The sequence below is a fragment of the Thalassophryne amazonica genome, chromosome 3 (assembly GCF_902500255.1).
Source record: "Thalassophryne amazonica chromosome 3, fThaAma1.1, whole genome shotgun sequence".
NCBI classification, from domain to species: Eukaryota; Metazoa; Chordata; class Actinopteri; order Batrachoidiformes; family Batrachoididae; genus Thalassophryne; species Thalassophryne amazonica.
In genome coordinates, this window is record NC_047105.1 from 46,003,301 (window position 1) to 46,020,701 (window position 17,401).

At 43.4% G+C, this 17,401-nt stretch overlaps 1 protein-coding gene across 1 annotated transcript in view; it reads left to right on the forward strand.

Moving 5' to 3' along the window:
• Positions 1-11,261: 11,261 nt before the first annotated feature.
• Positions 11,262-17,401, forward strand: part of nckap1l (NCK associated protein 1 like) — a 71,713-nt gene continuing 65,573 nt past the window's right edge. Inside the window, exon 1 of the mRNA XM_034166161.1 lies at positions 11,262-11,419. Within this exon, the coding sequence (XP_034022052.1) occupies positions 11,330-11,419 (90 nt within the window). The 5' untranslated portion in view covers positions 11,262-11,329. The remainder of the gene's footprint in view (positions 11,420-17,401) is intronic.

The window sequence follows — 17,401 nt, forward strand, 5'->3', positions numbered from 1 at the left end:
GCCCTGTTGTATTCAGGGACCCATTGGGCCTTCATTATAGTGGCCATGGGGCACACAAGGTCCCCACCATATTTTACCCCAACAGACAATTCCCTACTTGATCAGTTTCTCTGGTGTCGTGATGTGGACGAGGGGTTGGATTTTGACACTTACATCTTACATGGATTTTGACACAGTCAACTGAAGTAAATATGTTACAGAGATCTAAAACCAGGTGATTATACAGGTGAATCTAAAATAACTAAAGCTAACACTTACTCAAAAAACAAAACAAACAAACTAGGATCTCAGCTGAAGTTTTACTTTTGCTGTTAGTACTACTACTACTACTACTACTGCTACTACTACTTCCGACTACTACTACTAATAATAATAATAATTCAATTCAATTCAATTATTTTTTTATATAGCGCCAAATCACAACAAACAGTTGCCCCAAGGCGCTTTATATTGTAAGGCAAGGCCATACAATAATTATGTAAAACCCCAACGGTCAAAAGGACCCCCTGTGAGCAAGCACTTGGCTACAGTGGGAAGGAAAAACTCCCTTTTAACAGGAAGAAACCTCCAGCAGAACCAGGCTCAGGGAGGGGCAGTCTTCTGCTGGGACTGGTTGGGGCTGAGGGAGAGAACCAGGAAAAAGACATGCTGTGGAGGGGCAGCTTCATTGCAAGAAGATGTACTCAGGGCAGATAACTTCATCTATAACAAATTGTGGACTGCAAAATAACAGTTTTTATTATATGGCTACAACGGTACATGCTCTGTAATTGGTTGATTTCTGGTTTGGTATTTTCCCACATCAGACTGTTACCATGATAATAGGTCCAGATTGCGTATTAGAATTCAAAATCGAAAACTTTGTTTATGATTTTCATGATGCAAAATAAAAAAGCGAACAAAGAAAATGGATGAATTAACAGCAAATGAGCTCAAAGTGGCTGTGCAAAATGAAGACCAACAACATGAAAACAAAGCTCCTAACAGTCAAGAACAGAGTGAAAACTTAGTTACAAACCAGAAAGCTAAAAACACGATTAGAAAAACCAAGTCGGACATGAACATACTCCATAAATATCGAACCAGCATTAGAAAAAAACACACAGATTGAAAGGTGGACCACCTTGCTGAGAATAATCTCTTTGAGCCACTGCAGTGTCATTCTCACCGTGTCTAGTACAACACTACCTCTAACCTTAGTGACATGAAATATGGGGTTCCACCAGGTGTCCGTTTAGGCCTCTTGCTTTTCTCCCTTTAACAGCACCCTTGGGCACATATGCGGCATTTTGGATTACCTTTCATTGGTATGTTGATGATACTCAGTTATACATGCAGATAACTGCTGGTAATCTGCCTTGCATCAGTGAAAAGCTGAATGTCTAGCAATTTGTTACTTTTAACTCAGACAAGACTGAAATGATGGTTCTTGGTCCAGCGAGACATCAGTATCAATTTGACCAGCTAACACTAGACTATAGGCTTATGTTTATACATACACTGACAAAGTGAGGAACCATGGGGTAATTTTGATCCTACATTGTCCTTTGACATACACATTAGAGATATACGAGGATCTTGCTTTCTTCCACCTGCGAAACATAGCGAAGATTCGTTCCCATCATGTCTATAGTTGATGCAGAGACCTGATTCATGCATTTATCTCTGCTAGATTGGACTATTGCATGTTCTATTTGTAGTTTCCACAGCCCAGCATTAGGGCTGTCCAACTGGTTCAAATACTGCTGCCAGAGTCTTGATAGGTAGCAGAAAATTTGACCACATTACATTTGTTAAGTGTTTTTCTACTGTCAACACCTCGGTCTGATATTTTCCCGTACAGACTTTGTGCTCAGTTAATAATCCTTAAATATTATGTTTATTATTATCTTCTTTTTGTTAATATTTTCATTTGCCTGTTTTTATTGTAATTCCTCGGTCTGAGGAAGATGGTCTCTTAGGTTGATTCCTGGATGGGGATGGGGACCTGGAGATGACTGAAACAGGCCCAGTCTTGACGCGTACTGTCTCAGGCAGACGCTGCATGTGGGTTCTGCAGGAAATTTTTCCCAATCAGGATCTTGTTCTCTCTCCTTCCTCTTTCGCTTCTCCTCATTGTTGTATGCATTTTTGGAAGACTTCCATTTCCATGTGGATCATTGCTCTCCAGCTGGCTCAGTTCACTTAAACAAACTATACATCTACCCCTTTCCTTAAATAACAGGAATTCAAAATATCTCCTTATTAATTTATATTTTACTGAACCAGTTACAAAATTTCTAAAGTGATGAGTGTCGGGGTCCTGTGTTAAGAAATGTGACACCTAGCTGCTGAATATCTTGAGGTTTTTCTTGTTTGTATGATAAGTAGTAATATGAAGCCTCAGTAACTTGAAAAGCTTGCAGAGGAAACAACTTTAACACAAGCTTCTGCAACCATTAACACAAAGATATAAACTCTCCTGGAGTCGTGACATTTCACATCAAATTTTTTGAGATAGGTTCTTGAACAGATTCAAAGAATTTTAAATGCATGCATTATTTGTCTAACGGGAATCAGACTACAGACACCATGAGAGACGACACAATGGAGGAATTGTTGTCATCAAAACCATGTGGTGAATTAGCTCATAACAAACTCCATCTTTTGAGTCTGGAGCTTGTATTTTCAAAATGTCGGGCTACTTGAGCACAAAGCTGTATCAACGGTTCACCACAAAGGGGCATAAAATTGCAAAGACAAGTTGACAGACACCTGACAAACTGTTTTTGTAGCTAGCATAAAACTAACAGAACACACCACAAATATGTGGCATTGTTTGAGGGTGATTCTTAGACTACGGGCACTTATGTCCTTTGATCATATTGTATGAAAAACAGAAAAAAGGGGAAATTTCACACTTTTATAGTTATCTTTACAATGAAAGTGTTTTAAGAAATTTGTTCTAGTAGTCTATGATGACTTTTTCACCTTTTTTCAGCATCATTATATGCAAATATTGCACACCCAGACTTTTGATCTTCAATGATAAAAATGAATGGTAAAAAAAACGTTTTTTCTAATGTTTTAAAATATCTCTGAATAAAATATCAGTAAAATAATCAAAACATAATTGGGGTATTCAATGTCATACAACTGTTGTGATTTTTTTAAACAAAATGTAGTTGTCCCACACTATTGCCGTAATTTCCACCACAAAACTGTAATGTCCCTTTAAACAGTTTGTATGAAAGATTGTTTGGGTAGTTTCTATGGAGATAAACAGTGACATCAGAGCACATGTATATAGCGTCAAATCACAACAAACAGTTGCCCCAAGGCGCTTTATATTGTAAGGCAATGGTGTGGTGGAAATTACATTTACAAGGCCAATAGTGCCCGTAGTTAAAGAATCACCCTTGAATTGGAGAGGGTATATGGGGGGTAGGGTAAGGTGGGGGTCTGAGTCTTAATTGGTGGTTCAGACCCCCAAAGGACATAAAAACAAGGGTTCAAAACACTTATATATCCCTCTTACCTATAATTGTAAATATACCATATATTTCCCCATATTCATGTCGAATGAAATATGATTTCATACCACACACTCGCTCATCTTCACCGCTTAGGTCTAATCAAGAGTCACAGGGGCCTGGAGCCTCTCCCAGCAGTCATAGAGCATGAGGCGGGGTACACGCAGGACAGGACGCCAGTCTGTCGCAGGGCCACGACCAGACAAACACATTCACACCCACTCAGTCCACACCCAGTCAGTCCAGCCAATTTGTGCAACTATGTATTTTATTTGCTGCTTATTATTTATTTATTTATTTATTTGTTTGTTTAATGTGTTTTTATTATTTTATTTATTTGTTTATTTTGATTTTATCTTGTTGCTATTTGTGTTGTTTTAGAGAAGGTGTTGTGTGGGCCGCTGAAGAGGAGGTACTGCTGGCCCACCACCACCAGAGGACACCCTGCCTGGAGTGCAGGCTCCAGGCACAAGAGGGCGCTGCCGCCTCACAGGAGCAGCCGGGGTGACAGCTGTCACTTATCACCTACGACAGCTGTCACCAATCATCTGATCTTCAGTAGTATATCAGCAAGACGACATCTCCACCGTCGTTTGCCGAGATATCGCTCTACCTAGGAGGTAAAGTGCTCAGCCGATTGTGTTGTCTTCCCGACAATAATACTTTGTTGCTTTGTGTGTTAATAGCAGACAGTGAGTATTTACAGCTGGAGACTGTGTTGGACTTTTTTCCCTACCTCTTTGATAAGTACTCACACTCCTGCACTTACCAGTTTCTGATGAGAGGTGGAGGTGGGTTTTCCCACCATAAAACGTGTTGCTGTGGTGCAACGCATCACATCTAACTGTTTTTGTTCCCGCCAGCAGTACCAGATCCGACAAGCGAGGCAGTGGCCACCTGGGAGTCTGGACTTGGCGGCTCCAGTATTCCCGGGGTTCGGTGGCGGAGGAAATCGTGTGTGTCCGGTTCTGCTTTGGACGGACGTCTCTTATCTTCGATCCTGCCCACGTGACACATTTTTGTGAATTGACTTCATTGCTTACTATTGTGATCTGCCGTGTTTGTGTGCTTATTCACACAGTAAAGCGTTGTTATTTGACTTCCTCCATTGTCCGTTCATTTGCGCCCCCCTGTTGTGGGTCCGTGTTCCTACACTTTCACAACAGGATATCTCGGCCAACGTCATGGACCCCGAGGGCGTCAACCGGTTGTTGACGGCCAATTGGAAGAGCAGGGCGCACAGGCGTCTGCAGGAGGAATGATCGGTGAGTTGCAGCGAATCCTCACCGCTTTTAACGGCTCTGTTGGATCTAATGACCGAGCAGAACGTCCTCCCTTTAACCGCAGGGTGGAGGCTCTCGCCGCGCAGGTGGAAGCGCGCCCTCAGGGCGCTGCTGCGGCTCCCCCTCCTGTCGATCCTGTGCGCAACAGTGAACGTTCCACAGGTCGTTCAACGACCCCTCCCCACCTTCCCCTGAAGCATACATAGCCCTCCAGAGCCGTACGGGGGTTGTGTGGAGGACGTGCGCGGACTTCCTTATGCAGTGTTCGCTCTCTTCGCACAACGTCCCGTCATGTACCGCGACTGATGCTAGTAAGGTAGCTATGTGATTAATCTGCTTCGCGGTGAGGCACGCGCTTGGGCTACATCGCTCTGGGAGCAAAATTCACGGCTCCTTCTGGCATATGATGGGTTTGTGAGGGAGTTCAGAACAGTGTTCGATCACCCAAATAGAGGAGAGACCGCTTCAGCCGTGCTGCTGTCAATGAGACAGGGCGCGCCGGAGCGCAGCTGCTTATGCAGTCGACTTCCGCATCCGGCTGCGAGGTCCAGCTGGAATAGCACTGCCCTCCGCGCTGCCGCCTTCGTAAACGGACTGTCGTTGGTTCTGAAGGAGCACCTGGTGGCTAAGGACGAACCGCGGCGATTTAGAGGGGCTTATTTGATCTCGTTATACGGTTTAGACAAATCGGTTGAAGAACGCCGTCGGGAACGAGACTGAAGGGCGTGGCCGGGCACGCGCACGTCCCTCTCCCTTCCGGTTCCGACCGAGTTCCGCCCTCCCCACGCTCCACGGCCTCACGCTCCGTAATGGTTACAGCTCCCCTGCTCGATGAAGCTCTGGACACGAGCAGGGTCCACATTTAGGCCACCAGATAGGACCGAGGAGCCTGGTCCGCGGAAGCGTGCTTTGTTTGTGGCTCGATAGAGCACCAATTGAGAGACTGCCCCGAGCGGTTAAACAACCAACGCCTGCCCCTAGAAACTGGGCTAGGGGTGGGCCAAGACATTCACGTGGGACATACCCCATATTGCCCACGACTCCCAGTTTACAATCCTTACGACGGATTTAACCCTTCAGGCCCCAGCACTGCTGGACACGGGCTCTGAAGGGAATCTGCTAGACAGCAGATGGGCCAGGGAGGCAGGGCTCCCTCTGGTGGCGCTTACTTCACCAGTGCAGGTGCGGGGCACTAGGATGGCTCCCTACTCCCTCTATCACACATAAGACACCACCAGTAACTCTGGTGGTGTCAGGGAACCACAGAGAGGAGATCAAGTTTTTCGTGACTCTGCCACCTCCCGTGTGATTCTCGGGTTCCCTGGATGTTAAAACACAATCCCCGGATCGATTGGCCGTCCGGGGTAGTGGTCAGTGGAGCGAGACCTGCCATCGGGTAGTTTTAGGTTTCCTCGGTTCATCCCGGTTCCCAGGCTAGGGAGGAGGTCAGAGTCCCGCCCAATCTTGGGACGGTGCCGGTGGAGTACCATGACCTTGTGGATGTGTTCAGTAAGGATCTGGCGCTCACACCTTCCCCCGCACCGTCCGTACGATTGTTGCATTGATTTGGTTCCGGGCGTTGAGTTTCCCGTCCAGCAGGCTGTACAACCTCTCACGACCTGAGCGTGAATCAATGGAGACCTACATACCGGACTCTTTAGCTGCCGGGTTGATCCGGAATTCCACCTCCCCGATGGGTGCAGGTTTCTTTTTGTGGGAAAAAAAGATGGCGGACGTCGTCCATGCATTGATTAGTAGGGGGCTGAAACGAAATCACGGTTCGTAACCGATACCCGTTGCCCTTGTTGGATTCAGTGTTCACGCCCCTGCATGGAGCCCAAATTTTCACTAAGCTGGATCTTAGAAATGCGTATCACCTGGTTCGGATCCGGAAGGGAGACGAGTGGAAGACGGCATTTAACACCCCATTAGGTCACTTGGATACCTGGTCATGCCGTTCGGCCTTACAAACGCCCCCCGCGACGTTCCAAGCATTGGTTAATGAGGTCTTGTGGGATTTCTGCACCGATTCGTCTTCGTATATCTGGACGATATACTCATCTTTTCTCCGGATCCTGAGACTCATGTCCGGCATGTACGTCAGGTCCTGCAGCGTTTGTTGGAGAACCGGCTGTTTGTGAAGGGCGAGAAGTGTGAATTCACCGCACTTCTTTGTCCTTCCTGGGGTTTATCATCTCCCCCAACTCCGTCGCTCCTGATCCGGCCAAGGTTGCGGCGGTGAGAGACTGGCCCCAACCTACCAGCCGTAGGAAGCTGCAACAGTTCTCGGCTTTGCAAATTTCTACAGGAGGTTCATTAAGGGCCTACAGTCAGGTAGTTAGCCCCCTGACAGCCCTGACCTCTCCAAAAGTCCCCTTCACCTGGTCGGATCGGTGCGCTGCCGCGTTCACGGAGTTGAAACGGCGCTTCTCGTCTGCACCCGTTCTGGTGCAGCCCGATCCTAGTCGCCAGTTTGTGGTTGAAGTGGACGCCTCGGACTCAGGGATAGGAGCTATGCTTTCCAGAGCGGAGAGACCGATAAGGTCCTTCACCCCGTGTGCCTATTTTTCCCGCAGGTTGACCCCAGCCGAACGGAACTATGACGTCGGCAATCGAGAGCTCCTTGCGGTGAAAGAGGCTCTTGAAGAGTGGAGACATCTGTTGGAGGGAACGTCCGTGCCATTCACAGTTTTCACTGACCACCGGAACCTGGAGTATATCAGGACCGCCAAGCGGCTGAACCCCAGGCAAGCCCGCTGGTCACTGTTCTTCGGCCGTTTTGACTTCCGGATCACCTACCGCCCCGGGACCAAAAACCAGAGATCGGATGCCTTGTCCCGGGTGCATGAAGACGAAGTCAAAACGGAGTTGTCGGATCCACCGGAACCTATCATCCTGGAGTCCGCTATCGTGGCCACTCTCACCTGGGACGTAGAGAAAACCATCCGGGAGGCCCTGGCACGGAGCCCGGACCCCGGAACTGGGCCGAAGAACAAACTTTACGTCCCACCAGAGGGCTGCAGTCCTGGACTTCTGTCACGGCTCCAAGTTCTCCTGTCATCCAGGGGTGCGAAGAACCGTGGCAGTTGTCCGGCAGTGCTTCTGGTGGGCGTCCCTGGAGGCCGACGTCCGGGATTATATCCAGGCCTGCACCACCTGCGCCAGGGGCAAGGCTGACCACCGCAGGGCATCGGGACTGCTCCAGCCGCTGCCTGTGCATCATCGCCCCTGGTCCCACATCGGCCTGGATTTTGCCACGGGCCTCCCGCCGTCCCAGGGCAACACCACCATCCTCACGATAGTGGACCGATTCTCCAAGGCGGCCCACTTCGTGGCCCTCCCGAAGCTCCCGACTGCCCAGGAGACAGCGGACCTCTTGGTCCACCATGTCGTCCGGCTGCATGGGATCCCAACAGACATCGTCTCCGTCACGCAGCCCTGCGCTGCGTGACGGCCGCGCACCCGGCGGCCTGGAGTACCCATTTGGCCTGGATCGAGTATGCCCATAACAGCCAGGTGTCTTCTGCCACCGGCCTCTCCCCTTTTGAGGTGAGTCTGGGGTACCAGCCCCCGTTGTTTCCGGTGGTTGAGGGAGAGGTTGGTGTGCCCTCGGTCCAGGCCCACCTGCGGAAGTGCCGTCGGGTGTGGCGCGCCACCCGTTCTGCTTTGCTAAAGGCCCGGACGAGGGCAAAAGCCCATGCAGACCGTCGGCGGACCCCGGCCCGTGCGTATCGGCCAGGGCAGGAGGTGTGGTTGTCGACAAAGGACATACCCCTCAAAGTGGACTCCCCTAAACTGCAGGATCGTTACATCGGCCCCTTCAAGATCCTCAAGGTCATCAGTCCAGCCGCAGTGAGGCTTCAGCTTCCGGCCTCACTGCGGATCCATCCTGTGTTCCATGTGTCCCGGATAAAGCCGCATCACACCTCACCCCTCTGTGCTCCGGGTCCGGCACCACCTCCTGCCCGGATCATCGATGGCGAGCCGGCTTGGACTGTGCGCCGGCTCATGGATGTCCGTAGGATGGGCCGGGGCTTCCAGTATTTGGTGGACTGGGAGGGGTACGGACCCGAAGAACGCTCCTGGGTGAAGAAGAGCTTCATCCTGGACCCGGCCCTCCTGGCCGACTTCTACCTGGCCACCCGGACAAGCCTGGTCGGGCGCCAGGAGGCGCCCGTTGAGGGGGGGGTCCTGTTGTGTGGGCCGCTGAAGAGGAGGTACTGCTGGCCCACCACCACCAGAGGACACCCTGCCTGGAGTGCGGGCTCCAGACACAAGAGGGCGCTGCCGCCTCACAGGAGCAGCCGGGGTGACAGCTGTCACTTATCACCTACGACATCTGTTTTTTGTTCCTCGCCAGCAGTACCAGATCCGACAAGCGGAGGCAGTGGCCACCTGGGAGTTCGGACTTGGCGGCTCCAGTATTCCCGGGTTCGGTGGCGGAGGAAATCGTGTGGTTCCGGTTCTGCTTTGGACGGACGTCTCTTATCTTCGAGCCTGCCCACGTGACACATTTTTGTGAATTGACTTCATTGCTTACTATTGTGATCTGCCGTGTTTGTTGTGCTTATTCACAACAGTAAAGCGTTGTTATTTGACTTCCTCCATTGTCCGTTCATTTGCGCCCCCTGTTGTGGGTCCGTGTTCCTACACTTTCACAACAGAAGGACCACAATGGACATAAGTTGTGTTGACTTTTTTGTGTTATCCTTGAAATTCCAGGAATTTGCATTAGTCATATGTTTTTGTTTATGACTTGTATGGAATTTCTAAATAAATCAAATCAAATCAAATGTATTCATTTTAAATTTTTATGTATGTAAATGTAGTAGTGGTGTTTACGCATGCCTGAGAAAAACATCTGGGAGCCGAGCTTACCTGGTCTCATTCAAATTTACATTAAATACATTGCCGTATATGCAAACTTATATGCAAACAAATATCAGAGCATCAGCTGCACTGGCTAGTAAATTATGCTGATCATGTTTTTGTGTATCCGAGTGTCGTCCTTCTAATCTGCATTGTGCTGTATATTTTACTCCTCCCACTCACTCTCCTTGGGATGTGAACTCACAATTTCCAGCATGTGAGATGGACATTCTGACCAGTCAGCTAAAAACCGGGTTCTGACCTGAGTGTCCAGAGTATCCTTTGGGGATGTGAGGTCTATTGGCTACCAAATGCACAGTGACTCCTGCTGGCCTCCATCACATGAGCAATGCAACATAAATATTGTAATTTCATTTAGGAAATTTAAACAATTAACAAACATTTATTTTCTATACACGTTTATTCCAGTTATGAGTCATAGGGAGGGATAGAACATTTTCTGGCAGTCACTGGGCAAAAGGCGGAGTACACCCTGGACAGGTTGCTCATCTATTGCAGAGCTGATACATAAACACCAACAAACACACTCTTCACACTTTCACCTACAGCCAATTTGAAGCTTCCAATTCACCTAACGTCCGTGTTTTTGGGGTGGGAGAAAGCCAGAGCACCCAGAGGGAACTCATGCAAACATGGGGGAACATACAGACTACACACACAAAGGGCAAGGTTGGAAGTGAACCTGGGACCTTCTGGCTGTAAGGCAACGGTGCTAGCCGGGAATCCACTGTGCTTCTGTGCTCCTTTCATAAGTTATGGGGTTGTGTAATTGATGGTGTCGGCACTGACACCTCAATGAACGGAAAACTCATTCTTTAGTTATCTGCATGTTCTGCAGGAAAGATAATTTTGCATGTTGGAAGAAACACCAGTCAAATCTTTGTGAATATCACTGAAAGTAACTCTGTGAAAGGTTTTTACAAAGGATTTTTTTTTTTCAATCAAGGAAGATGCAGGCATTTGCTGAACACAGGTATGAGTGTTGTTGCAAGCAAGCGAGACAGAATCAGTGTCGCACCATCTTATCTTGTCCCTGGTGCTTGTGGAGTTGTGGTGAATGCAGCAGCTGCAAAGTTTATCCTGTTTTTCCAGTCTGTCGATGCAGGGGTTTTTTTTTTTCTGTCAAATTCATACAGTCCCACAGTTTAGCCTCCAGTCATGCTGGCAGCTTTAGTTGGTAAAGGGTGGCATCTGGTGGTGAAATACAGAACATCTGATTCTAATGTAAAATTATTATAAATGTGAGATGAATAATAATAAATGTAGTTTTAACTCACATCAAGTTTCATCATTAAACAGTGTACAAACATTCATGCGCACAGTTGTTGTTTTTTAATAGTAAGAGGAATCCCCCTCCTCCAAAAAAAATTAAATGAAAGTAAGTAACAGACAGGAAATGTGACTTTGCTGTTTAATCATTTTTCCTCCAAATATAAAAATGAAGTTTTAAACCATTAAATGCATAAAAAAAACTTATGCCCCAAAAGACCTTTATGCTCAAATCAGCTCAATTTAAAGCTCCACCTACCCCTAGATGCCCCATGTGACCTTTGGGGTTAGGGTTGGGTTCTGAGTTCAGCTGCGCTACTCAGGACCAGGAAGCAAAGGCTCCAACGGAGGGAGAAGTGCATCACATCCAAAGCTATGGCTTATCAACACAAACTGGCTGAAAAACTCACCATCCTTAATGAGCGAGGCAGCGGGGTCCTGATACGCATGAACTACATTAAAAAGGTGAGAGAGGATACAAAGACTTTTACAGACAAGTGGTGTGACTAAGAGATGAGGAATAAGGAACTTCATTTCTGTGATATAATTAGCTCTAGAACACAGCCTGCACAGTTACAACTGTATTTAAACAATAAAATTAGTGATCAGCAGATATGACTCACTCACTCATCTTCAACCGCTTACTTCAATTTAGGGTCACAGTCAGGCTGGAGCCTATCTCAGCAGTCACGGGGCGTGAGGAGGGCTACACCCTAGACAGAATGCCAGTCTGTTGCAGAGTAGCAGATAATATCCTATTTTAGAATTGTTTTAAAAATTTGTGGTATATATATTTTCATCACATACAGTGCTCCAAAGTATTCACAGTGCTTCACTTTTTCCACATTTTGTTATGTTACAGCCTTATTCCAAAATGAAGTAAATCCATTTTTTTCCCTCAAAATTCTACTCACAACACCCCATAATGACAACATGAAAAAATAGTTTGAAAATTTGGCATATTTATTAAAAATAAAAAAAACTAAGAAAATCACGTGTACTTAAGGATTCACAGCCTTTGCTCAATACTTTGTTGAATGCACCTTTGGCAGCAATTACAGCCTCAAGTCTCTCTGGAATATAATGGCACAAGCTTGGTGCACCTATCATTGGGCAGTTTTGTCCATTCCTCTTTGCAAGCCCCTCTCAAGCTCCATCATCTTAGATAGGGAGCGTCGGTGCACAGCCATTTTCAGATTCTTCAGAGATGTTCAATCAGATTCAGGTCTGGACTCTGGCTGGGCCACTCAAGGACATCACAGAGTTGTCCTGAAGTCACCCCTTTGATTTTCCTGCTGAAAGATGAGGTCAAGAGTGCTCTGGAACAGGTTTTCATCCAGGATGTCTCTGTACGTTGCAAAAAAATAAAAAACTTTTTTCACATTGCCATTATGGGTTATTGTGTGTAGAATTTTGAGGGGAAAAATTAATTTCATCCATTTTGGAATAAGTCTGTAGCATAAGATATGGAAAACATGAAGCGCTGTCAATACTTTACAGATGCGCTGTAATAAGTCTCATTTCACTGGCGCTCACCTATACAAAAAAAGAGATAGATTTATATATTAGATTAGACAAAATATGCAATATGGAGACTAAATGTATGAAATTATACATATTAAAGTAGTCAGTGATGACATTATTTACAGCTGTAGACTGGGAAGATGCAAACCATTTCAATTCATTGATTAACGGGCCTGTTGATAAGTGAGTTGTGCAGAGGTTGTGAAGTCAAAGTCAGAATGATCTGTAACAGGCTTTGAGTAATGTGGCTCTGATAGGTAATTTTAACTTGGTGTACATAAATGTTAAATGTCTGCCTGTTTGCGGAAGAAGCAGCCGGATTTGCTGTCTGTCATCTGAACTTGTTTTCTCTAAAGAGGAAGTGCAAACAGGAAGTGAGAGTGAGCTGTCAGAACCCCTTAAACTGTAGTTTGTCTGAACTGAGTGAACGTTCAGTTAGACTAGAAATGACATCTATAAACTCCAAAACATAGTTGTTAGTTGCATTTACAGAGCTCCTGGGACAAATATTGACACCTTTGAAGACATTATCTTAGGAATGTACAACAAAATCAACAGAAATAAGCATTTATTTGTCTGTGGAGATTTCAATATAGATTTTTTAAACCCTCACAATCATCCACAAATTACCTCATTTATAAACACCTGTACTGTTTAGGACTGTTTCCAACCATCATTCATCCTAGCAGAATAACTATGGACTCAACAACTCTCATTGACAATATTTTAACTAACGTTATATCCGGTAATCTAGTGGGGGACTACTGGTCAGTGATATCAGTGATCACTTGCCAGTTTTCTCTGTCTTTGCATTGGAGGGTTGTATGTATGTATCAAAGCATATCAAATTCATGAGTAGAAAAGTAACACCTGAAACAATGATAATTTAAGGGAGGATTTATCAAGTCAGAATTGGTCAGATGTTTTTGTTGATGATGTTGACAGGTCATATGATGCTTTCATTTCCATTTTTTCCAGTTTGTATAATAAACACTGTCCATTTGTTGACAAAATATATAGAAATCAATATAGCAACAACCATGGATAACTAAGGGACTTCAGAGGGCATGTAAAAAGAAAAACGTACTATATAAACAATTCATAAAACTACGAACTAAGGAGCTGAAAGTAAGTATAAAACATATAAGAATAAGTTAATCAATATCATGAGACTCAGTAAAAAAACATATTATAATGAGTTACTTGTCAAAAATAGAAATAACATCAAAAACACATGGAACATATTAAATGAAATAGTAAAAAAGAATAGAGTAACTAGAGATTATCCTTCATTTTTCAGAGTAACAACTACATCACGATTGATAACGACGAGTCTATTGCTGAACACTTTAATGAATACTTCGTTAATGTGGGTAAAAATCTTGCCAGTAAGATTGACTCATCAACTAATAACGTCTGGGTAAATAATTCAACGTTTAACAAATCTGTTTCAATGTTCCTTGGTGGTACTCATGAAAGGGAAATACTTGATCTGGTTCATGGTTCAAAAAGTAAGAAATCGACTGATTTTAATAATTTGGATATGGCTTTATTAAAAAAAGTTATTGATTGTATAGTAAAACCGTTTAATTATATTTGCAATATGTCACTAAGTACTGGTAAATTTCCTTCTCAAATGAAAATAGCCAAAGTAATTCCTCTGTTTAAAACTGGTGACAAACACACATTTTCTAATTATAGACCTATATCACTCCTGCCACAATTTTCCAAAATTTTGGAAAAAATATTTGCTAAAAGATTAAATGATTATTTACTGAAGCATAACATCATTTGTGAAGAACAATATGGATTCAGAAGGTCTCGAACTACATCACATGCTTTGATGGACTTTGTGGAAAGTATAGCAACTGCAATTGATAATAACAATACACAATAGGTGTTTTTTTTGATTTACAGAAAGCGTTTGACACAATTAACCATGGAATACTATTAAGTAAACTGCAGAAATATGGAATCAGAGGTCTGGCATATGAATGGATAGCTAGTTATTTACAAGGCAGATTTCAGTATGTTCAATTCAATAATACAAATTCTGAACTCAGGGATGTCACATGTGGGGTGCCGCAGGGCTCAGTGCTGGGTCCTTTGTTGTTTATAATCTATATAAATGATATAAGTTGGGTGTCGAGTTCACTGAGATGTGTCCTTTTTGCGGATGATACAACTGTGTTCTGTAGCGGTGAAAATCTTGAACAGCTTCTGGACATAGTGGAGAAAGAACTGGAAAAATTTAAGGTTTGGTTTGACGCTAATAAGTTGTCACTCAACCTTGGGAAAACTAAATGTATTATATTTGGAAATAAACAGGCACCCAAATGTAAAAATTTAACTATAAACAAGGAAATTGAGTTAGTAACAGAGAATACATTTTTAGGTGTTATAATTGATAATAAACTTAGCTGGAAACCACATATAAATTATGTGAAATCAAAATTGTCAAAAACTATAGCCATTTTGTATAAAGCCAAAGACCTACTGCCGCAAGAAGGGTTACTTACTTTATATCATTCTCTGATGGTACCATATATGACATATTGTGTTGAGTCATGGGGAAACACTTACAAATCAAATACCAATCCAATATTCCTTTTGCAAAAACGAGCCATACGAATCATCTGCAATAAACAATATCGTGAACCAACTCATTCTCTATTGTGTCTTTACATTTATTAAAATTCATTGATTTGGTCGATTACATTACAATTCAAACTTTATTTCGAGCGAAAAACCAAGCCTTACCGAGACATGTCCAGAGTCTGTTCCGATTGAGGGAATCCAGATATAGTTTAAGAGGTTGTGCAATTTTTATGAAACCACCAGTAAGAACAAATGTAAAGGGTTTTGTGTGTCTGTGGTTGGGGTGAGGAAATGGAACAAATGTTCAACAGAGGTTAGAATGAGTAGTACCTTAGTGAGATTTAAGAAACTACTCAAAAAGAACATTATGTCTAAGTATCATAAAGAAGCAAATATAATTTGATTTATATGGAATGTTCAATTTATAAGTGGGACTTATTGTATATTTGAATGTGTGGGTATGTATATGCGTATGTAGATATATAGATATGGGTAGGTGTATATGTATATAAGTGACTGTGTATATGTATGTATATATTTATGTTTGTAAAGTATATACGTATGTATATAGGTATATGTGGCACAGCCCAAGCAGAGGGTCACCCCCAAGAGCCTGGTCTGCTTGAGGTTTCTTCCTTATAGGGAGTTTTTCCTCACCACAGTTGCCTCGTGCTTGCTCTGGGGGTTGGTAAGGTTAGTCCTTACTGGCGTAAAGTGCCTTGATTTGACTTTCTTATGATCTGGTACTATATAAATATAATTATAAGTGAATAGTATATTGATGTGTATGTCTGTGTGTCGACATGTAGTAGTGAATTTATATTTATGTAAATATGACTGATTAGAATTGTTGGACTTGTGCTAGCAGGGGTGGGCGCTAATAAGCTTTGCTTCAGCCCACACCCTTTCGGACTCACTAGTTTTGTCTGTGTTTGTTTGTTGAATTGTTCATTTTTTTCTATTTGAATATTTTGTGTGCCGAATTAAAACTTTGTCAAACTTGTCAAACAAAAACAAAGACTCAAACGATGTCATTTTTTGTTTGAACCATAAACAGCTCCATACTGTGGAGGTGGGCTGCAATCATGAATTATTTTTATTCTTCTGGCAGTACAGATTACTGTAGTTTCTGGTGTATAAATCACACTGGAGTATTAGTTGCACCTGTCATAAAATGGCTCTTGAAGAGGATAAACCCATTTTCACTACCAGCACTAGTGGCACTGTATAAGTTACACCTTTTGTACTGTATATATCATCTCTTTAATTTGGGATTTTTGTACACTGTTGCAGTGTACTTTTCATGATTGACATTTATTCTTGCATTATTGCAGTTTATTTTTAGTGTTTTGATTCCTGGGCCCTTTATAAATAGTTGCATGTGTGTGTATGGCTTCAATCATGGTGAAACCTGGGAGAGCTGACATTTGCTGGTTGGCATACTTATGTATTTTGGGTCAAGGATGAATGATGTGAAAACAGAAAATTGATAGAACAAATATTTTTTGAGAAATTTTAGCTAACCAGTAAACAATGGACATTGTGCTGCAATGCACCATGGGAGTTCAGGGTTTTGGGGTTTTAAATGTTGGTATTGTGGTTCATGTTAGTTTAACAGTGTTGTTAGTGTTATTGATTTATCGTGTTTTTGTAGTTCAATTGGTTTATTCAGTTTAGTTAAATGTTATGTTGCTGTTACCATTAGTGATTTAAGTGTTATGCTCCCAGTCCCGTAAGTGAAAAGTGGAGTGCTTTTAATGTCTGCCGCCACAGTCTCTGTCAAATTAAAAGCACCTGTTTACAGCAGAATGCAGAAAAAACAAAAAAGCTCTGCATATGTATGTATGTATGTATGTATGCATGCATGTGCATGCATGTGTGCAATTTTGACCATGCACAAACAGGAGAACTGACATTTGCGGTTTGGTATGTTTATGTATTTTGGTTCAAGGATGAACGGTGCCAAAACTGAATGTTGATAGGACTAATATTTATAGAGAAGCTACATATACTGGCTAACAACACTGAATTTGATATTTACATTCTGGACTAACACGCCAATCCAGCAGGGGGTGATAAAACATCTATATGTTAGAGTGAGTAAGCGCGTGCTTGATTTTATTCCGTAAGTTCAATGTAAGTGCATAATATAATTGCAAATACATTAAAAATACATGGATGATGCAAGAAAGTGTAAACACTAATTTCCATTGTGGTCCATTTAAAAATCAAATGACAAAATAGAAGTAAAAATAATATTAAATAATAATAATATTAATAATAATAATAACAATAATAATAATACTACTACTACTAATAATAATA